This window comes from Tursiops truncatus, chromosome 5 (assembly GCF_011762595.2).
Source record: "Tursiops truncatus isolate mTurTru1 chromosome 5, mTurTru1.mat.Y, whole genome shotgun sequence".
NCBI classification, from domain to species: Eukaryota; Metazoa; Chordata; class Mammalia; order Artiodactyla; family Delphinidae; genus Tursiops; species Tursiops truncatus.
The window spans coordinates 132,242,187-132,266,097 of record NC_047038.1 but is presented as its reverse complement, the minus strand read 5'-3'; the positions used below and the strand labels follow the sequence as shown (position 1 = coordinate 132,266,097).

Sequence of the window (23,911 nt, the reverse complement as noted above, 5' to 3'; positions counted from 1 at the left end):
CTTGTGTATTTCCTTCTGAAATTTCACAGCAGCCAGAGAATTAAACTAAAGACTTATTCTCATGTTCTGATGGGCAATAGGTTTGTTCTGTCATTTAAACAAAGGAATAGGATCTACTCCTTAACTCTCTGTAGATCTTAGTTTTATCATATAAAAAATGGGACAACTTTATGGTCTGGCCCTTTAAATTCCATGATTCAATAATTGGCTAGATAAAATTATTTATCACTATATTTACTGCTGGAATTTATCCGCTGTAATTAACTTACTGGTCTCCTGATGAATTTCTGCTGCAAGGGTTAAAGTTCCTGAAATGCTGTTAGGCCTTGATTCATGAAAATTATCATAAATTATCATTCAGAAAAACCCTGATAGTCATTAACACATGTGAAAACTAAAATGTAGCTGATATTGATTAGGAGGAAATTCCATCAAGGTAGAACTTACTACGAAGTATGTTATTCTAGGAATTAATGAAGTGCCAATTTTCCCCTCTTTCAGTGACTTACCTATGGCATTTCTTTGAATCTACGATGCCATAGAATGTAAGCTGCAATGTTATTTTATGGACCACCAACAAAGAGAAAATCCTTCCAGTAGAGCAATGACTTACAGTCAACTGTAAATGAATCTTAAAGTTAGAGAATTTAAATGTTTTTAAAAGCCCTCATCTTAGGACCAATAAAATACAGTAGGTAAAGAGCTTTGACTAAATTGGTTAGTACAATCAAATAGTCAATACGATCACTTTATTCAACTGTCTTTTTGAAAGAATTAACTTAGCAGAAAAAAGTGACAATTAATTTAATTAAAATGTTAGTATACAAGTATATAGACAATTCAATTATCTTCCTTGTGTAGAAGACACCAAATACTATTTATGGATTCGCTCTTGATTTAAAATGGGAATGCACTTCAAGAAAGTTCTCATTTGGTTACATAGGCTACAAATTTAGAGCTTTTGTTATACAACTCTGTCAGAACAGATTCCATACGACCAGGATCTTAAAATTACTTAGGAAATATTCAAAAATTTTCCTGCAGATTTCATCCTGTTTGACACCCTTTAGACATTCAACAAATGTGTAATGTTATGTATTTCTTGCATGGTATAATGGAAAGACCTTTGCTATTATTATTTCTGACTATAATTATTATCACTCCCTTCTTAGGTGTAGGCATAGCTAGCTGGTGAGAAGGGCAAGTATGAATGCCATCACTGACCTTCCTTCATCCATGACAAACATCCTGCCCACCTCCACCCACCTCCACCCCAGCCCTGAAATCTCAGGGTTGACATTAGACCCCATCTCAACATCAGCAGATCAGACTTGGGCCCATGATGTAAAGCTATTTCCCATCCTGAGATAGGACAATATTTCCCAAAGACAGGAGAAAGATTCCTTATGTGCACCTAAATAATATGACAGATGGGCACAGAGGTGGTGAGAAGTGTTGCCGGGTATCACTTTGCTTAGGTAACTATCCCTTATTCATCCCTTTATTTAAGGTCTAGCTGTTGCTTTTCTTTCCCCAGATACATATAAGTCTAGAAAGAGGTTATATAGCCAAATATGGTCTGTGGTATAACCCGATCCTTCTCATCCTAAGAGACTGCTTGGCTGCCACTCTCTGCTAGTATAGTATGTTGGTGGAAATTACTCAACTGTGCAGATTATTGCAACTACAAATTCAAACCCTCAGTTGAGCCTTCAATGTCACTCAGAAATTCTCAGGCTTGGATGACTCCCAATTCCTTTCCTCTTAGAAGATATTTCAAATAGCCACCCCTCTCCCCAGCCTCCCACCTCATACCCTCAGCCTCAGTGGACTCCTCCTTCCTTCTGAAGGGAGTAAAAGCCATAGGGTATTTTTTTTTTACTGAAATATAGTTGATTTACAATGTTATGTTAGTTTCAGGTATACAGCAAAGTGATTCAGAGATATATATATATATGTTTTCAGAATACTTTCCCTTACAGGTTATTACAAAATGTTGAGCATCATTCCCTGTGCTACATAGTAGGTCCTTGTTGATTATCTGTTTTATCTATTTTATATACAGTAGTATGCATGTGTTAACCCCAAACTCCTAATTTATCCCTAACCCCCTTTCCCCTTTGGGAAATTTGTTTTCTATGTCTGTGGGCCAATTTCTGTTGTGTAAATAGGTTCAGTTGTATCATTCTTTTTTTTAGATTCCACATATAAGTGATATCATATGATATTTGTCTTTCTCTGTGTGGCTTACTTCACTTAGTGTGATAATCTCTAGGTCCATCTGCATTGCAAAAATAGAGCTACCATATGATCCTGCAATCCCACTCCTGGGCATATAACCAGAGAAAACCATAATTTCAAAAGATACATGCATCCCAGTGTGATAGCAGCACTATTTACAATAACCAAGACATGGAAGCAACCTAAATGTTCACAGACAGATATAAGGATAAAGAAGATGTGGTACATATATGCGGTGGAATACTACTCAGCCGTAAAAAAGAATGAAATAATGCCATTAGCCATAGGGTATTTGTTCCCTTTCATGTCCCTCAGTTTGGCAACGGATCCTCCAGCCCAGCTGACCCAGTCTCCAGGCACTGAGTTGCACCAGCCCACTGAGTTTTCCCAGCTGATGCCCCAAATGTCATGTGACAGAGACAAGCCATCGTCGTCGTGCTCTCCTGAGGTGCTGACCCACTCAATCCATGAGCATAGAGTCCATGAGTTTTTGGTTTTCCATTAAGTTCTGGGAAGTTTTTTACACAACGATACCATAACAAAAATACCTGTTTATTTGACAATTCATTTTTCTTGGCCCAACACTGAAAACAAAAACAGCAAGACAAAATTGCTCACTCTTCCTCACTGTAACTCCCTCACCCTTGTCACAGCTTCTCTAGCTGCCTTCTCTGTCCTGGTCACTCCTCCAAGAATAAGGCACATTCCCTGTCCTCTCATTGCTTCTCATATGGCCCACTGGAACCTGCTTCTGCCGGGGAAAACAATGACTAAACCGGTGGATACAATTCAGACTTTAATTCTTCATGTTGCATTTGACTCTCTTGACCATCCTCTCCTGGAACCTTCTTTTCCTTTGACCTCACTAACTACATTTCAGATGGTTTTCTTTCCTTACTGGCTGTTTCTGTCTTCTTCCCAAGGATCTGCTGTCTCCATCTCCTCCCTAGGTGATTTGCTTCCTAGGATACTGTTATAATCAATCGGCCAGAGGTGGTCCCTGTGTATTAGCCTAAAATGTTCCCCATATTGTTTACCTCTTCACAGTTGGCAGGACACAAATGCCAGACTGCATCAACCTCAAATTCTCACAAATCTAATTGCTTTATATGCAATCCAAATAAATACAGTTTTAGTTATTTAGAGCCTACCTACTTTATACACTCTGAGAAACTGCGCCAAACATCTGCTAACCATGGATAAGACAAATCCTGTAGCCATAAAAGACGCCTACCTGACGCTGCCCTTCAGAGCTCTCTGACCCAAGTCTCCCCACCTTGCCACTGAGTGGTGTCCCCTAGACACTAAGACTCCCTCTGTTTTCTCCTCCCCGGGGATTCCCTTGTCCCATCCCCCTTCTGAATGGTAGCTCATACTACTGTCTCTGGAAGGTCTCTTTCTGGGAGAAACTTCCCTGTCATGCAAGCCTGTCCAGGACCACCCAAATAAAACTTGTGTGTCCTGCCTTTCGTGATCCTGTCTCTTCCCTGATCAGCCCTGAAATTCCCAAGTTTACCAGAGACCTCATTCTTAATCTTCTCCCTTTTTTCACTTTCAAACATAATCATACCCTCTGCCATCACTGACACGCTTGTACATTTGTAACCTTAAATCTCCATGTAGAGTGCGGACATCTCCTGGGTTTCCTTGGCAAAGGTGCTTCACAGCTGGTGGAACCAATACAAACCAGTGTCGTCATCTCTACCCCTCAAGCCGGAACCTGAGAATCATCCCAGTATTTCCCTCTCTCACACTCTCAAATTCAACTGATCTCAAATTCATTGGGTCAGTTGGGAATCGGTCACACATTCCCACTGAATTCACAGCATAATATCTCTCAAATGTGTTCTTTTATATCCATCAAGCTCTAGCTAATTCTCTACTCAATGGTCTCTCTGCCACCAACTGCTATCACGGTCAGCCAGTGATGTCACCGCCCAGCTTAAATCATCTAGTTGCTCTCCACATCTAGTTGCACTCTTCAGGAAGAGTGCAAACAATGTCCTTGTGAACCAACCTTTTCAGTAGCATCCTCTACCCATTTCCACATGGACTTCAATCAAACTGAACTACCTGCAGGTCTCTGAATATTACTCTCTATCACCTTCATGTTTCCCCCCACTTCTTACTTGCCCATCCCCTCCATCTGCTGGTTTAACTTTCACCAATTCTTCAAACTTCAGTTCAAGTATCTTCTCAACTACAAAGCCCTCTCTAATGTCTATCTGTCCATCTCCCCAGATCACCCCACAGGCTGAGTTTCTATTTATATTCCTATTTTTAGTCCTACTGGTCTCTGAGTTTATTTCTAACACAGAATTTGTCACACTATATTGCAGTCAGTTATGTATCTGCACAGCTACACTGGGATCTCTGGAAGGCAGTGATTATTTTTTTTTACCTCTTAAAGCTTAGAGCCTAGAATAATATCTGGCATATCATAAGATACTGAAAACAGTTTTGCTGAGGGATTGAAGAAAAAGAAATAGGATAGGACTATATAAATTATAAACATCACAAATCAAGCCCATTTGTTCATCTCAAACATTAAAAAATATCTTTAGCACTTGTAGCTATGATGGATTATTGTTATTTTTATACATATGCATAACACATGTACATATTTATACATATTACTATTATACTTCTCTTGATTCTTATATTTTTGGATTTTCTTATGTGTTGAATTCTGCTTTCCCCATTCAGTGTAAGCTTGAGTAATGGACTTCACTGCCTATGAAAATGCATGTAATGTCTAGTAGAGAATACGTCTCATATATTTTCTACCTGCTGAATAACATACTTTTAAAACGTGAATTACCTATGAGCATAAGAGTAAGAATATGGTAACAGATGCAGTTTTAAGGAGTATATTATTCAACCATATCCGCTTTTGTTTCTGAACTTATGCTTTGAACAGTTCTCTAAACATCCTTTTTAAAGACTATTAAAAACAAACTGACCTACCAAAAATAAATAAACTGTTTCCCTTTCATTTCCACTTAAATATAGCAAAGCTATATTTAGCTTTATAACTAGATTTAATTTTTTAACCTTGAAAAATTAGCTAAGAAATGGAAATTTATCTTAAGATGATATTGAGGTGATATTTATCAACTACACTTTTTGTGTGGAGTTTTAACCTACAGAAGGGAAGAATATATGACCTATGTATGAAATTGTATGATAGAATATTGTGTCTCCAAAGGAATCCATGTTCTCTTCCTTTATATATTTTGTAATAAAAATTTAAAATAATGTAATTAGATATAGAATGATTTGCTTTAAGACACCCACAGCTTTTAAAAAGAATGAATTAAATATCATTATATAGCTACTACTAGCTTCAGGGAAAAGAATGTACACTAATAGTGGGAAACTTTATCAACAATATTTCTTTCTTCTTTTTTCCCCCCTAATATGGAGGGGCAACAAACAATGTTTGTCACCATCAAATTTTTCTGAAGATCCAAAAAAGTTATTTTTCTGCCCATATATCTGTAATATGTGCTTGTTAATGGCATAAGGTCATAGGTTTTCAGAGCTAAAAGGGGGCTTCAGATCTGCTAGTCAAAATATTTTGTTTTACAGACAAAGAAAGTAAGGACTAAAAAGATCAAGTGCTTTGTCTAAAGACACACCATTAATTTGGGATAAAACCTGGCTGCAATCCAGATGTTTTGACAAACGACCATTATACAAATACGTATGTGATATGTGATTATATAACTATATACGTGGGTATCACACATAAATGTGTATATATTTTTAACGTGAAAAATTACTTTAGAAAAAGAACTGGAATCAGTCACTGCTTTATAGTGAATGCTTTAATCATTAGGGCATCAAAGAGAAAGATAAAAGTTTGCTTAAGTACCACAGTGTTGGTCAGAAGAAGACAATGAAATGTTTATAGTTCTCCCTTAGCACTTCAAAATTATGATTGAATTCCCTGGAAAAAATGACTCTATGCACGCAAATACTTTAGGTTAACTTATTTTTTAAAAATATCTTCTGTTACTTAAAAAACTGCTTGTATTTCACAATTATAAGTTAGTTCCTTGTTTTAAGTCCCGAATATTGATTATATAACAAATTATTATGATTCCAAAGAAATCAATGCAGCAATGAGTATCATAAAAATATTTGTAACACACAGAGATGGCCCTTTCCATACCTTTTAAGAATTAAAGATTTAAATCTATCATGGTAGAAACAACGGACAAAGAAATGTTTACTCTTCGTGAATATAACAAAAATCTTCAGAGGAAAAGAATGCAACAACTAAAATAATATTTTCTTTAGTTTATTCACTCCCACTATAACTAATATTCGAGATCACATATCATTTGAGATTACATCAAAGCACTTTAGTAACTGGCCTCCACAAATGGTAGCTGTTATTAAAATGCAGTAATAACTTTGATAAAAACAACAGACATTCCTCAGAGAAATGTTACCCCAGGCAGTGTCTGGAGAGTGTTTTATTAGTCAATAATTTGTCTTAGGAGTTACCTAGCAATTTTTAGTTTTACCTTTATAGATATGCTTCCTTCCATAATTGATAAAGAACTATGAGAACTGGAAAATAGCCAGTTTAATTTTGTAACACACATAAAACCCAACTTAATTTCCCAAATGAGCATTTTGCAAATAGTGAGAGGGAAAAGTACATAGAGCAGAGGTGGACGTTACTATTTTTGTTCCCGTGGTGGTACTTCCTCTGTTTGAATGTCACTCCATCAACTAGAAACGAAATTATTATGTTCTATAAAGAGTGATCATGAGTCTTGAATCCCTCCTGGGAAATTTGAAGATAAAAGCACAGTTATCTTCATATTTTCTTCTTTATGTAGCATATTGTTGGAATTTTTCAACTTGACAATTTTTTCAAAAAAAAAAAAATCCTAACAATGTGTTCACTCCATGTATAGCAAGCGTGTATTTAAAGAAGAAATCCGGACTGCCCTTTTGAGGCTTGCGTGGTTGTGTGTGTGGTGAGAAGAGAAATGGTGGGTTAACCAAAATCTTCATCTCAAAAACATGCTGGCCTTTTACTTTTACTCTAATAATGATAGTTACTTCAAACCTAAATCCACATCATCGAAAGAAAAAACCCAAATTGGCGGAAAAGAAAAAAATACAATTCATCTTGTATTTTTAATATACAAAAGCTTGTAGCATAGCCTAGTTGTATTTGTTTTTGGAAGCTAGTGTTAGGGCTCAGAGTGGGCCACCCCAAAATATGCCATTGGTTACTTCGAATTAAAGCTACTTAAGAAATAGGGGCTTCCCTGGTGGTGCAGTGGTTGAGAGTCCGCCTGCCGATGCAGGGGACACGGGTTCGTGCTCTGGTCTGGGAAGATCCCACATGCCGCGGAGCGGCTGGGCCCGTGAGCCATGGCCGCTGAGCCTGCGCGTCCGGAGCCTGTGCTCCGCAATGGGAGAGACTGCAACAGTGAGAGGCCCGTGTACCGCAAAAAAGAAAAAAGAAAAAAAAAAAAGACCAGTGCAATAGGGACACTCTGACCCTCCGTTCTGTCTCTCTGAAGGCAGCAAAGAAATATGCCATGTGAAAGGGGCTGTCGGTGCATCTGGAAGTGGAAGGACACCCTCACTACCAGAGATCCGGAATTTGGCCGAGAAGCCTGTATAAACAAAGCGTGTTACTTCTTTACTTTACTACCCCAAGCCCAAACTCTGTTGAGATTCCTTACTAATTAAGCACCCAAAGCCTAAATTCCCTTGTCCTGTCAATTCCTCACAAATTTATTGTTTCTTTGTCTAAAAACTGTAAAAGCTGCTTGCTTTGGCCACTTCTTAGGTCTCATTTCTATCAGACCTCCATGCATATGAATTAAAATTTGTTTATTTTTCTCCTGTTAATCTGTCTTGTGTTCGTTTTATTATTAGTCCAGCCACAAGAACTCCGGGAGGGGACAGGGGGAAATTTCCCCCTCCCAAACAATAGTCACAATGGGGTTCGTTTGGAAGTTTTTTAAAGTCAATATGTCCTAGAAGTAGGCGTGTATTGTAACTGTACAGGGTATGGGAGGGTAGAAATTTATGTGGTAGGTGTGGTGCTTTACTGTACAGATGCTGGAGTTAAGAAAGTCTAAGAACCAAGCTTTCTTTTCTCCCCAGGCACTGCTTCTTGACACTTCCATCTTTCCCTTCACCCACTGCAGAATCCCAGGGCCTTCTCAAAATGTCTATTGTGCTGAAACAGCAATGAATGAAATAGGAAGTTTATATACTTGGGTATTTAAAGCTCTTGGATGACTCTGGCTGATACAACAACAATCTATCCAGGTCCCCTGAGTATCAAATACTAAAATTCAGCAGAAAAGGGCCACAGGAATTTTTTCTCTGGCTTCTGGGGTAACAGCTAGCATTTACTGCCCCCAGAAATTAGATTTACCAGTAGTATCACTCCCAAGGGATACAGTCCTCTGTAGTTTAGAGAGGGCTAGTCTCACAGGATTGCACTCATCACCACACACACGATGCTGTGACTGTCACATAGCCGTCTTTAGTTTTAAAGTGTACAATAAACACACCCCTTCTCAGTCTCGGCTATAAGCCAATCTACTGACACTGGGCTGTGGTGAAGGAAACTGCAGCGTTTACTGCAGGCGCCAAGCAAGGGGAACAGGCAGCTCATGCTCAGAAGACCCCAACTCCCCGATGGCTTTCGGGGAAGGGGTTTCAACGCAGTGTGAAGGAGGGGGCGGCAGGGTGTATGCTCAGCTCATGCACAGTTCTTGGATTGGTTAGCATCAAGGTGAGGTTTCAAGCATCATCAACCTTCTGGTTTCAACCGGTCTAGGGTCTAAGGGCTTGTGCTCAGCAGTTTTCATCTGGGGATCTGCTTCCTGTAAAAACAACTGAGGAATGTGTGCGGAGCCTTTATCTGTATCTTTCAGGAAACTGGGAGTTTGGTGATTTTGCTGTGGCTGGTTTATGGTCTAAATTGTCACCAGTTTCTCCACCCAACAGCTGTTCTTTGTTTCTGCATGTTCACGTTCCCAATCATTAACTCTGGAGCAGCCTTTAGAGATTCAAGGGAGGCTCCAGAGACTAAAGCAAAAGCCTTTTACTTCAAAAGACAGGGACCCAGGGGCTTGTACACGGTTTCATCCCAATCTCTCTTGCCTCTTCTCTCTTCTTTTTTCTCTCTCCCTGCCTCCCTCTCTCACGCGCGCGCGCGCGCGCACGCAAACACACACACACACACACACACACACACACACACTCACTCACACACACAGAAAAGCATTAAGCACCTGACAACTAATAACTAAAAATAAGGCAAACCTGCGCGATACAGATTTGGACGCCCTGGGGATGGAAATCACGTTGCGCAGAAAATGAGGACAAGTTCTCTTTGCTTGGGACTTTTTTAACCTATGACAACTCTTTTCATCCCAGCCTTCTTCAGCTGCCACGCGCAGCCTGGGAAGCGTGGGCTCGCTCCAGCCTCCCGGGCCCCGGGCCCCACGCCCACGCCTGGTCCCCGCGGCTCCCGCAGAACCCCGTGCCTACTGCGCCCGAGCGCCTCCGCCACCCCGCGTCCCAGCGTCCCCGCAGGTCAGGCGGCCCCCCGCCGCCCTCCGGAAGGTGCGAGAAAGACCAGCGCGCTGCTTTGGTTTGGTTTTTATTATTATTTTTCGAACAAAGAGAAAACCTGGGCCTTGCGGCGTTCCCCGGGCGCCCACGCCGGCCGCGGACCCCGACTTCCCTGCGCGGCCTCGGCGGGCCCGGCCCGGGAGACGGGGTGCTGGGGGCTGCCGCCTCTCCCCGGCCCACGCGAAGGTAGGGGGCGCCCTGGGCGGGCTCGGGGAGCAGTCGTGTGCCCGGGCGCAGCCTGCCCCCGTCCCCGCCGCCACCGGGCGCAGGAGCGGCCGCGATCCCGGGAGCCGGGGCGCCCCGAGGTACGGGAAGGGCCGGGGCTGGAAGCGGGGGTCCGGGCGACTTCGGGGCGCGGAGGGAGAGCGGAGGGACCCGGCGGGGCTCCCTGCGGCGCAGGAGCTCCCCGGGTGGGCGCGCGGAGCTGAGCCGGAGGAGAGTGTCGGGGGTCCCGCCGGAGCCGGGGCGGGGAGGACGCAGCCTCCGGGAGGGCGAGCCCGCGGCGGCCCGGCGGCGTCCGAGTCTGGGGTCCCGGGGCGTCGAGCACCTGCCCCGCCGCCCGCTGATGCCCGGGACCCCGAGGCAGCGCGCCCCGGTCTGCGCTCCGGGGACACATCCCTGCGCCTCGACTTCCGACCCCGGGAATTCATCCCCGAGCTTGCGGACCTTTCGGTTACCTTTTAAAGGGACCGAACGACCGCGTTGGATCGAAGCCCAGAGACTTTATGACAGACCGTGGAAATTGCCTAAGGCGCTCTCAGCGGAATTTGCAGCCCGAATGAAATTTTAAATTTCAGATTTCTCAAGGGAAGAGAAACTAGTGTTAGAAATGGGAAGAGAGGGTGGCTGTGCCTGCGTGTTTATCAGCTGAGCGGAGCAGTATTTCTTTCCGATTTGAATTTTGCCAGATTCTGGCTTTAAAAATAAATCGTGGGAATATTTTCGAACGTGGAATCTCGCCATTGTTCCAGGATCACAGCAAAGTAGGCAATAGTTGATATGTTATCATTGCCGGAGGGGAAAAAAATTACATGGATTTTATTCTTTTGTGTGATTGGCATCTTTTTTGAGATGAAAGATGTGCATTTACATTAAGGCAGGTAAAGAGCCTAACAAAGGGACCTTACTTAAATGTATACGCGCAATCCTTCATTGTCCTCTGAGTTCATGCAGTTCTTTTTGAAGAACTATCTATTCAACATACTTAAAGTCTATTCACGAGATTTCATTTCTGTTGGTGTCACATATAGATCAATTTTTATAAACAATTACAGTATAGCAAAGTTGCAATGTCTTTACAAGACATTGCTTTTTTAAAAACAGTCACCACAGTTTAACCAGGAAATTTTTTTTTTCACTTTTACTCTGAGGATTAAAGTTTGGTGTTTCAGCCTAGGAATTCTGAGGGTAGAGGGGTTAAAACTAGATATAAAAGAGAAAAACGAAATCTCGTAATTAGGCACCACAAAGGTTTCACACAGTCAGTATCAGATTTCTTCTAAAATAATATTTCATTTTAAAAACATTCTCTATTTCATAATTTCTCTGGTGAGCTGAGCTGAAGTTCACATTTAACATTATTTTTTATTATGTATAAAATATTTATGTTGCATAAAATTGTACAACGTTCATTATGGCACTTGTTGCAAAACAGATCATTATTAGAGATTTTACATTTCCATTATAGGCTTCCTTATTGTACTTTTCAGGAAAAAAGGACGTGAAGGCCTAAGTTGAAGGAAAGAAATCCTGTGTGCTTTTTCTCCTTTTCTTAAACTTCTGTTGTCATTTCAGCAATCTTCACAGCATTTCTACCATCTCAAGATGGATCTTCTTGAGAAGATTCCATCTCAAGAAACCACTTTCTAAGTTCATCCATAAGAAGCAACTCCTCACCCGTTAAAATTTTATCATGAGATTGCAGCAGTTCAGTCCCATCTTCAGGCTCCATGTCTAATTCTAGTTCTCTTGCTGTTTCCACCACATCTGCAGTTCCTTCCTCCTCTGAAGTCTTGACCCCTCAAAGTCATCCATGAGGGTTGAAATCAACTTCTTCCAAACCCGTGGTCATGCTGATATGTTGACCTGTTCTCATGAATCACAAATATTCTTAATGGCATCTAGAATGGTGAATCCTTTCCAGAAGTTTTTCAATTGACTCTGCCCAAATCCTTCAGAAGAATCGCTGTCTATGGCAGCTCAAGCCTTACAAAAATGTGTTTCTTAAATATTAAGACTTGAAAGTCGAAATTACTCCTTGATCTATGGGCTGCAGAATGGATGTTGTGTTAGCGGGCAAGAAAACAACATTAATCTCTTACATCTTCGTCAGAGTTTTTGGTTGACCAGGTGCACTGTCAAGGAGCAGTACTATTTTGAAAGGAATCCTTTTTTCTGAGCAGTAGGTCTCAACAGTGAGCTTAAAATATTCAGTAAACCCTATTGTCAATAGATGTGCTATTATCCAGGCTTTGTTGTTCTATATATAGAGCACAGGTAGAGTAGATTGAGCATAATTCTTAAAGGCCTTAGGATTTTTGGAATAGTAAATGAGCTTTGGCTCAACGTAAAGTCACTGGCTGCATTAGCCCCTAACAACAGGATCAGCCTGTCCTTTGAAGCTTTGAAGCCAGTTATCAACTTCTCCTCTCTAGCTATGAAAGTCCTAGATGGCATCTTCCAATATAAGACTGTTTAGTCTACATTGAAAATCTGTTCTTTTGTGTATCCACCTTCAGAAATACCTTAGCTAGAGTTTCTGGATAACTTAATGTAGCTTGTATATCAGCACTTGCTGCTTCACCTTGCACTTTTCTGTTACGGAAACGGCTTCTTTCCTTAAATCTCATGAACCTCTGCTAGCGTCAGACTTTTCTTCTACAGCTTCCTCACCTCTCTCAGCCTTTACAGAATTGAAGAGAGTTGGGGTCTGGCTCTGGATAAGGCTTTGGATTAAGGGAATGTTGTCACTTTGATCTTTTATCCAGACCACTAAAACTTCCTCCGTATCAGCAATAAGGCTGTTGCTCTTTCTTATCACTCATGTATTCACTGGAGTAGCACTTTTAATTTCCTTCAAGAACTGTTCCTTTGCATTCACAACTTGGCTAACTGTTTGGTGCAAGAGGCTTAGCTTTCAGCCTATCTCGGCTTCTGACGTGCCTTGCTTACTGAGCTAAATCATTTCTAGCTTTTGATTTAAAGTGAGAGATGTGAAACTCTTCCTTTCATTTCAACACTTAGAGGCCATTGTAGGATTAACAACTGGCCTGACTGCAATATTGTTTGTCTCGGTGGGGGGGGCGGGGGGGGAACAGGGAGGCTCAAGGAGAGGGAGAGAGATGGGGGCATGGCCAGTCAGTGGAGCAGTCAGAACACACACAACGTTTACGGGTTAAGTTGTCATCTTACGTGGGGAAGTTTGTGGTGCCCCAAACATTACAATAGTACTATTACAATAGTACTATTACAATAGTACTATTACAATAGTACAATAGTACATCAGAGATCACTGATCACATATCAATATAACAAATAAAATAATAATGAAAAATTTGAAATATCGAGAGAATTACTGAAGTGTGACACAGAGACATGAAGTGAGCAAATGCTGTTAGAAAACTGGTGCTGATATACTTGCTCTACACAGGATTGCCCCAAACCTTCAATTGGTAAAAAACACAATAAGTGAAATAAAGTGAAGAACTATAAAATGAGGCCTGCTTGTAATTTAAAATTGTAAAGTGGTAAATCATCACAGTTGTTTATATAGGTACTCTTCATTTCATTTTGGGACCATCTGAAAGCTTGTCTACTTTCAGTGGTTCTAGTATATGTATATATGTACAGACATACACACACACACACACACATATATATATATATATATATACCCATATATATACATATATACACATATAGTTATACTTTACCCTGAATTTGCCCATATTCCCAGGATGATTCATTTCTGTTATTTTAAAGCTGGAAAAATTAAACTACTTTTCTAAAATTATTAAGTAACAGATACTTACTTAGCATCCACTATGTGCAACATACTCTATTAAGCATCATTAAAATTATGAACATAATTAAAACATTTTTCCTTCTCTCCATTAGAGTCCAGCAGAGAGAACTGACCATGCATTTGAGGCACTCTGAGTTTTAGACTCAAAACCACATTCTTTCTATTACCATCAATTGTGCTGCATATCCTCTTACTTCAAATTGAGAACAGTGGGCTTCTCTGGTGGCGAAGTGGTTGAGAGTCCACCTGCCGATGCAGGGAACACGGGTTCGTGCCCCAGCCCGGGAAGATCCCACATGCCGCGGAGCAACTAGGCCCATGAGCCATGGCCGCTGAGCCTGCGCGTCTGGAGCCTGTTCTCCGCAGCGGGAGAGGCCACAACAGTGAGAGACTCGCGTACCGCAAAAACAAAAACAAAACAAAAAATAAACAAATTGGGAACAGTAATGTTTTACTCTCGGGAATGTCATCCGATAGTTACATGTCCCAAGAAAGCACAAAACCATTATAGAATCGACTGCCCAGTTTCTACCTTGTCCTTGCCTTGGTCGTAGGGGAGGCAATCAGTAACTACTGAAGTATAACAAAAAAGGATTGTTTCCAAAAAGTGAGTCCAGAGAAGAATAAGATATATATATGTATACAAGGATCATGGTAACAAACAGCTTGTACAGATTATGAGTGTAAAGAGGGTTATGAACAAGCGAGATGGAGCCAGGGGGTTATCGGATCTCAGGAAATGAGACAAGAAAGCCAGTCTGGGCTTCCCTGATTAGGAGCTCACTGAGCTGTCCAGGGGAGCAGCAGGAAGGCCATTGACTGGGAATATGATGAGTGGGATGAATCAGTAACCCTGGTGAGTCAGTTTGGTACCAGTTATCTTTTTCAACTTGAGGCAACATCAATGTAAATTGTTGGTTAGAGCCTAAGAATAAGTCAATAAGATCCTGAGCTTTTGAATTCATTTATCTTTAAAGGAATATATTGATAATTAGCTTTCAGAAATTCAATCAATATAAAATCAGTTATAGAAATTGTGAAAAACTTACACTTCTAAATTTTCTTATAGCACAAAAATGCTTATATCATCCTATTTGAAAATTGCTATATATAAACTTAAAGTTATTTATGATGAATGTGTGTATACAGTAACATTTTCTACTTGGAAATTTGTTGGACCAGGACCTATACTTCCCTTATAAATTGAAGATAATAAGGTTTACTATTAATTTAAATATATATGTATTTTTATAGTTTTAAGTATAATTACCCAACTATAGATCTAAAAACAGGTTGATAAACCTACATTGATATGTAGTGAAAATGCCTTTTTAAGATATATATATATATATCAGGATCTCTATAACAAGGTATACTCATCAGAATTAACAAACTGTTGTTGTCCTGAGTATGCTGTAGGATATTCTTGTTTAAAAAAATGTAAGTGCTGGGCGTCCCTGGTGGCGCAGTGGTTGAGAGTCTGCCTGCCGATGCAGGGGACACGGGTTCGCGCCTCGTTTCGGGAAGATCCCACATGCCGCGGAGCGGCTGGGCCCATGAGCCATGGCCACTGAGCCTGCACGTCCGGAGCCTGTGCTCCGCAACGGGAGAGGCCACAACAGTGAGAGGCCCGCGTACCGCAAAAAAAAAAAAAACTGGAGGTGCTTGCTTTTTTTAAAGGGGAGAAAGCATTCCTTTTGCCTCTTCTTGATATATGATAGGCAGTTGTGTACTTCATTAGGCAATACTGTCAAATCTCTAATATATACCAGTAAATAAGTAATATCAGCAGAGTCAAGAGAGTGGACTGAGTGGATGCAGAGTTCATGTCTCCGCACAACTAGGGCACCTACCAGGCCCTGGTGGGGGACCACAGACACCTAAGGGGACGGGAGGACCCCCCGAGCGACTGGGTAGGATGAGGTGGGGAGGGAGGGGGGAGGAGAACTTGAGGCAGGATGGGACCGGCACCCTTGAGGGGCAGCTGGGGGAGGGGAGGGGTTCCCACGCCCAGAGGGGAACGGGGGAGACCCTCGGGAGGGCAGAAGATCGGAAGGGCATGCGGCCAGTTCCCCCTGCCCACTTGGGCCCCAGGGAGCTTGCTGAGGTCCCGAGCCTGATCTGCCCACTGGGACCCCTCGAGCCGCGTGGGTCCTGTGGGAGTGGGAGCGAGCGGGGAGGAAAAGTAAAGGCCGGATGGACAGGACTGGTGCCCCTGAGGGGCGGCTAGGGGCGGGAAGGGGTTCCCACGCCCAGAAGGGCCCACCCACAGTCAGGGGATGAATGGGGATGGGGGAGACCCTTGGAAGAGCGGAGGAACAGAAGGGAGTGCCTGGGCCCCGGAAAGCCTGCTGAGGTTCCGGGACTAAACCTCTGCCCTCTGAGGCTCACTCCCGCCACGCTGAGCCTAAGCCCCGCCTCCGCACCCCCCACCCAGTGCCTTACCTCGGAACTCTGCAATCCAAAGCACACCTTTCCCAGCAGCCCAGGTCCTGAGCCTGGGCCCTGACCTCCGCCCTAACCACCCCCCCCCCCCCCCCCCCGGCCCTCGCCTAAGCTCCACCCCGAACCTAAGCTCCACCCCACACAGCCCAAGCTTTTTCTGGCCTTTTTTTTTTTTTTAGGTTGTGGTTCTATTTTACCTTGTTGTTAATTCGTTTATATTTTTATTTTTTCTGATAAGTTTTTTATTTTTCTAATTTTATTTTACTCTTTATAATTTGTTACTGTTCTGCTCCTTTGGGCTTGTTCCCCCCACTTTTTTTTTTTTTTTTCTGTTGTTGTTCTGTTTTACCTTGGTGTAGTTGTTTCACTTATATTTTTATTTTTCCTAATATATTTTTTATTTTTCTAATTTTATTTTATTTTTTATTCTTTGTTATTGTACTGCTTCTTTTTTCTTTTCTTTTCTTTTCTTTTCTTTTGCTATGCTGCACGACTTGTGGTAGCTTGGTTCCCAGGCCGAGGATAGGGCCTGAATTCCTGTGATGGGAGCACTGAGTTCAAACTGCTGGACTAACAGAGAACCTCAGATCCCAGGGAATATTAATCAGACTGAGGTCTCCCAGAGGTCCTCATATCGGCACCAACCCGGCTCTGCCCAACTGCTTGTAAATTATAGTGCTGCATGCTTCAGGCCAAACAACCAGTAAGACAGGTATACAGCCCTACCCATCAAAAAAAAAAAAAAAATGAAATGACAAAAAAATATGTTACAGATGAAGGAGCAAGGTAAAAACCTACAAGAAAAAATAAATGAAGAGGAAATAGGCAACCTACCTGAAAAAGAATTCGGAGTAATGATAGTAAAAATGATACAAAATCTTGGAAATAGAATGGAGGCACACATTGAGAAAATACAAGAAATGTTTAACAGGACCTAGAAGAACTAAAGAACAAACAAAAAGTGATGAACAACACAATAACTGAAGTGAAAAATACACTAGAAGGAATCAATAGTAGAATAACTGAGGGAGAAGAGCAAATAAGTGAGCTGGAATGTAGACTGGTGGAAATAACTGCAGAGGAGCAGAATAAAGAAAAAAGAATGGAAAGAATTGAGGACAGTCTCAGAGACCTCTGGGAAAACATTAAATGCACCAACACTCAAATTATTAGGGTCCCAGAAGAAGAAGAGAAAGAGAAAGGGTCTGAGAAAATATTTGAAGAGATTATAGTCGAAACTTCCCTAACATGGGATAGGAAATCGCCACCCAAGTCCAGGAAGTGCAGAGAGTCCCATACAGGATAAACCCTAGAAGAAACACACCAAGACACATATTAATCAAACTAACAAAATTTAAATTCAAAGAAAATATATAAAAAGCACCAAGGGAAAAGCAACAAATAACATACAAGGGAATCCCCATAAGGTTATCAGCTGATTTTTCAGCAAAAACTCTTCAGGCCAGAAGGGAGTGGCAGGATATATTTAAAGTGATGAAAGGGAAAAATCTACAACCAAGATTACTCTACCAGCATGCATCTCATTCAGATTTGATGGAGAAATCAAAAGCTTTACAGACAAGCAAAAGCTAGGAGAATTCAGCACCACCAAACCAGCTTTATAACAAATGCTAAAGGAATTTCTCTAGGCGGGAAACACAAAAGAAGAAAAAGACCCACAAAAACAAACACAAATCAGTTAATAAAACGGTAATAGGGACATACATATCAATAATCATCTTCAATGTAGAATGTTTAATGCTCCAACCAAAAGACATAGACTGGCTGAAAGGGTACAAAAACAAGACCCATATATATGCTGTCTACAAGAGACCCACTTCAGACCTAAGGACACATACAGACTGAAAGTGAGGGGATGGTAAAAAATATTCCATGCAAATGGAAATAACAATAAAGCTGGAGTAGTAATACTCATATCAGATAAAATAGACTATAAGATAAAGACTGTTACAAGAGATAAGGAAAAACCCAAAATTAGTAGAAGGAAAGAAATCATAAAGATCAGAGCAGAAATAAATGAAATAGAAATGAAGAGACAATAGCAAAGATCAATAAAACTAAAAGTTGGTTCTTCAAGAAGATAACATAATTGATAAACTTTTAGCCAGAATCATCAAGAAAAAAAGAGAGAGAAGTCAAATCAATAAAATTAGAAATGAAAAAAGAGAAGTTACAACTGACACCACAGAAATACAAAGGGTCATAAGAGCTACTACAAGCAACTACATGCCAATAAAATGGACAGTCTGGAAGAAATGGACAAATTCTTGGAAAGGTACAACTTTCCAAGACTGAACCAGGAAGAATTAGAAAATACAAACAGACTGATCGCAAGTAATGAAAGTGAAACTGTAATTAAAAATCAACAAACAAAAGTCAAGGACCAGATGGCTTCACAGGCAAATTCTATCAAACATTTAGAGAAGAGATAACACCTAACCTACTCAAACTCTTCCAAAAAATTGCAGACTCTCAAACTCATTCTACAAGGCCACCATCACCCTGATACGAAAACCAGACAAAGATATCACACAAAAAAGAAAATTACAGGCCAATATCACTGATGAACATAGATGCAAACTTCCTCAACAAGATACTAGCAAACAGATTCCAACACCACATTAAAAGGATCATACATCATGATCAAGTGGGATTTATCCCAGGGATGCAAGGATTCTTCAATATATAGAAATCAATCAATGTGATACACCACATAAACAAAGAATAAAAACCATATGATCATCTCAATAGATGCAGAAAAAGCTTTTGACAAAAATCAACAAACATTTATGATAAAAACTCTACAGAAAGTGGGCATAGAGGGAACCTACCTCAACATAATAAAAGCCATAAATGACAAACCCACAGCAAACATCATTCTCAACGATGAAAAACTGAAAGTATTTCCTCTAAGATAAGGAACAAGTCAAGGATTTCCACTCTTGCCACTATTATTCAACATACTTTTGGAAGTCTTAGCCACAGCAATCAGAGAAGAAAAAGAAATAAAAGGAATACAAATTGGAAAAAAAGAAGTAAAACTGTCACTATTTGCCAATGACAAGATACTATACATAGAAGATCCTAAAGATGTCACCAGAAAACTACTAGAACTAATCAATGAATTTGGTAAGGTTGCAGGAATACAAAATTAATGCACAGAAATCTCTTGCATTCCTATACACTAACAGTGAAAGATCAAAAAGAGAAATTAAGGAAACACTCCCATTTACCACTGCAACAAAAAGAATAAAATACCTGGGAATAAACCTACTTAAGGAAGCAAAATACCTGTACTCAGAAAACTATAAAACACTGATGACACAAATCAAAGATGACACTAACAGATGGAGATAGATACCATGCTCCTGGATGGAAGAATCAATATTGTGAAAACGACTATACTACCCAAAGCAATCTACAGGTTCAGTGCAATCCCTATCAAATTACCAGTGGCATTTTTCACAGAATTAGAACAAAAAATTTTACAATCTGTGTGGAAACACAAAAGACCCCGAATAGACAAAACAGTGTTGAGAAAGAAAAACAGAGCTGGAGGAATCAGGCTCCCTGGCTTCAGACTATACTACAAAGCTACAGTAATCAAGACAATATGGTACTGGCACAAAAACAGAAATATAGATCAATGGTACAGGATAGAAAGCCCAGAGATAAACCCACACACCTATGGTCACCTAATCTATGACAAAGAAGGCAAGAATATACAACGGAAAAAAGACAGACTCTTTAATAAATGGTGCTGTAAGTCAGTAAGTCAGAAAGAGAAAAACAAATATTGTGTCTTAACGCATATATGTGGAATCTTGAAAAATAGTACAGATGAACCTATTTGCAGGGCAGGAATCGAAACACAGAGGTAGAGAACAGCCATGTGGACACAGAGGGGGAAGGGGAGAGTGGGATGAATTGGGAGATTAGGTTTGACATAAATACACTTCCATGTGTAAACTAGATAGCTAGTGGGAACCTGCTGTATAGCACAGGGAGCTCAGCTCGGTGCTCTGTGATGACCTGGTTGGGTGGGATGGGGGGGGTGGGAGGGAGGTCCAAGAGGGAGGGGATATATGTATACATATATCTGATTCACTTCACTGTACAGCAGAAAGTAACCCAACATTGTAAAGCAATTATACTCCAATTAAAAAAAGTAAAAATAAAAGTAATATCATTGTGGTATTAATATTACATTATTAATTTCCTTGAGGTGAAAAAACTTATTATGGGATGTTATATTAGTATCACTTCTACATTTAACTTTATGCCGTGTTATCTTCCTTAAAAAATATGAATTTATTTAATCTTTTTAATGCTGAAATCTACTTTCAATTTTTAAATTAAAAAATAAACAGGTAAATTTTGTTTTTAAAAACACCAGTAGCCAGCTGCTTAGTGGTTTAATTCATGGTAATCTGCACCTCTCAGAGAATTAGTCATGAAATGATTTTGCCATCCAATTGTGTTCACATAGTCAACAGTACCATGTGATAAACATTTATTGAGTTCCTACTCTATACATGTAGGTCATGGAATAGTGTTTCTACACTTGAGAAGCTCAAATCTGAAGATTATATGAACTGGATATATTTAGGATATTAGCTTTTTGTTTGAATTTCTCATTTCCCCATAAATATTTATTTTTGTTTGAATTTTTCATTTTCCCACATATATTTATTTAACACTTTCCATGGTGAAGTTACTGTGCCATGTTTTATGGTAGATACCACAGTGAGTAAAACACAGTTTCACTTTTCCATTGCTTATACATAAATAAGGTATACTGATTTTTATTATAATTGCAGTGCAAAGCAAATTGTGTCATGTAGCATCAGACAGCTATAAACAGAAATACATGGAGGTTCCAAAAGGTTCCAGTTGAACAGATGAAGGAACACTTTAGGGCAGGTGACTTTTAAGTTTGACCTTGATTGATGTAAGAGAGGAAGGAATGTTTAAGGTAAGATTATATGACTACAACATGTATCAGGTACCTTGACTGGAGAACAATATTAATTAGCTATTATAATCTTGAAGTTCTTATCCACATTTGTCTTTTCTGTCCCTTCCATTATTTATACATAAATTAAAAAAAAAAGTTCTGCTATTTTAACACGAGTCAACACACCATAGAAGTGATGATAGATTTACACTTACTGTAATTGTTATTGGTTGACATTTACACTGTACTTGTTGCCAGTTAAAGACTTCCCTAAACTTTTTAGTAAATGAATAAGGTAATGGGAACACATGGTATAATGTTTCCTTCTCAATGGATTAATTTATAGTAGTCATGGAGTTTTTTTTCGAGTTGCTAACTAATGTCTTTTTATTCCAAGCAGGAGAATAATATGGCTTCAGAGCTCAAGGATTATTATAACAAGACATTTGCTGCAGAGAACAATACTGCTGCCACTCGGAATTCTGACTTCCCAGTCTGGGATGACTACAAAAGCAGTGTCGATGACTTGCAGTATTTTCTGATTGGACTCTATACGTTTGTAAGTCTTCTTGGTTTTATGGGGAATCTACTTATTTTAATGGCTCTCATGAGGAAGCGAAATCAGAAGACAACGGTCAACTTCCTCATTGGGAATCTGGCCTTCTCCGATATCTTGGTTGTGCTGTTTTGCTCACCTTTCACACTGACCTCTGTCTTGCTGGATCAGTGGATGTTTGGCAGGGTCATGTGTCATATTATGCCTTTCCTTCAATGTGTGACAGTTCTGGTTTCCACTTTAATTTTAATATCTATCGCCATCGTCAGGTATCATATGATAAAGCATCCTGTATCTAATCATTTAACAGCAAATCATGGCTATTTCCTGATCGCTACTGTCTGGACACTAGGCTTTGCAATGTGTTCTCCCCTCCCAGTGTTTCACAGCCTTGTGGAACTTCAGGAGACATTTGGTTCAGCGTTGCTCAGCAGCAGGTATTTATGTGTCGAGTCATGGCCATCCGATGCATACCGAATTGCTTTCACTATCTCTTTATTGCTCGTTCAGTATATTCTGCCCTTAGTTTGTCTAACTGTAAGTCATACCAGTGTCTGCAGGAGTATAAGCTGTGGATTGTCCAACCAAGAAAACCAACTAGAAGAAAATGAGATGATCAACTTAACTCTCCATCCTTCCAAAAAGAGTGGGCCTCAGGTGAGGGTCTCCAGCAGCCGGAAATGGAGCTATTCGTTCATCAGAAAGCACAGAAGGAGGTACAGCAAGAAGACAGCATGCGTGCTGCCTGCTCCGGCGAGACCTCCTCCAGAGAACCGCTCAAGAAGGCTTCCAGAACACTCGGGCTCTGGGAAAAGTCAGCCCCCTTCATCCCGTAAGTTTATACCAGGGGTCCCCACTTGCTTTGAGGTGAAAGCGGAAGAAAACTCAGATGTTCATGAGATGAGAGTAAACTGTTCTATCATGAGATTAAAAAAAAGATCTCGAAGTGTGTTCTACAGACTGACCATCTTGATACTAGTGTTTGCAGTGAGCTGGATGCCTCTGCACCTTTTCCATGTGGTGACCGATTTTAACGATAGCCTGATTTCAAACAGGCATTTCAAGTTGGTGTATTGCATCTGTCACTTGCTAGGCATGATGTCCTGCTGTCTTAATCCAATTCTATATGGATTTCTTAATAATGGGATCAAAGCCGACTTAAGGTCCCTTATACGCTGTCTTCATATGTCATAATTCTCAATGTTTTCCAAGGAAAGTACAAGTATGGGGATCATCTAAAATATATTCACAGTGACTGTATATGTATAATCAACAAATTTTGTTAACTTACAGAATTTAATTTATGTGTAAGAACGCTGGATTTGGATATCAGTTCCTAATATATGGAAGATAACTTTAACATGTTATAATATGATAAATTCATTTAGTTGTATAAAGTCATTGTCAATCCAATCTGTAATTTCATTTTAAAGAGTAGTTATATTACCTTCCATTTCAGCTTGTCCTGTAAACCGATGAATTGTAAGTTCTTGTTTAAAATAAAAGTTATATTTAACCATCTCAGTATTTTTTGTTCAAAATTATAAGCAAAACCATTTTTCCTAAGACATTTAATTTCAGGTATGAGGAACATCTAATAATCTTCATTTTTACTTCACAGATTTCTTAATAGTTAGTTTCTGACAATACAGAAAACTTTAATATGACCAGCAAACCATAACTAAGTGACAGATATATGCCTAAGTCATAAATTAAATGTCAACATTGGGTACAGTTTTAGAACCTCTAAAGGAAAATTTTTATATCCTATTATTGATGATTGGTCAAATTGTCAATTTATTCCCCACTATCCTAGTAATACACAGTTAATTTATCCAATAAAAATAGATTTTAAATCTTTTCTAGACTTATACCATGACATTAAGCTATCAAACAAAGATTGTTTCATATACATCTTTTATATTCTAAAATTTGAAATATAAATGGTATCTATATTTCCAAGTATTAAATAATTGTAAAGAATACTTGAAGTGTCTACAGGGGGAAAAAAGTTTAGTTAATGTTTTTGGCCAAGATG

At 40.0% G+C, this 23,911-nt stretch overlaps 1 protein-coding gene across 2 annotated transcripts; it reads left to right on the top strand.

Annotated features, from left to right (window-relative positions):
* Positions 1-9,731: 9,731 nt before the first annotated feature.
* On the top strand, positions 9,732-23,388 carry NPY5R (neuropeptide Y receptor Y5). 2 transcript variants are annotated; one of them, XR_012331785.1, is made up of 2 exons: positions 9,732-9,861; positions 13,987-14,265. XR_012331785.1 is itself a non-coding variant. In XM_019926754.3 (2 exons), the coding sequence occupies exon 2, from the start codon at positions 21,727-21,729 to the stop codon at positions 23,065-23,067; it is 1,341 nt and encodes a 446-aa protein (XP_019782313.2). In that variant the 5' UTR covers positions 9,768-9,861; positions 21,718-21,726; the 3' UTR covers positions 23,068-23,388. The 2 variants fall into 2 exon arrangements, 1 of the variants encoding a protein (XP_019782313.2); XM_019926754.3 differs by lacking the exon at positions 13,987-14,265 and adding an exon at positions 21,718-23,388 and having other exon boundaries at positions 9,768-9,861.
* The last annotated feature ends 523 nt before the right edge of the window (positions 23,389-23,911 follow it).

Excerpts from the sequence above, each read along its gene's own strand:
- NPY5R (XM_019926754.3), top strand. The coding sequence starts at position 21,727 with ATGGCTTCAGAGCTCAAGGATTATTATAACAAGACATTTGCTGCAGAG.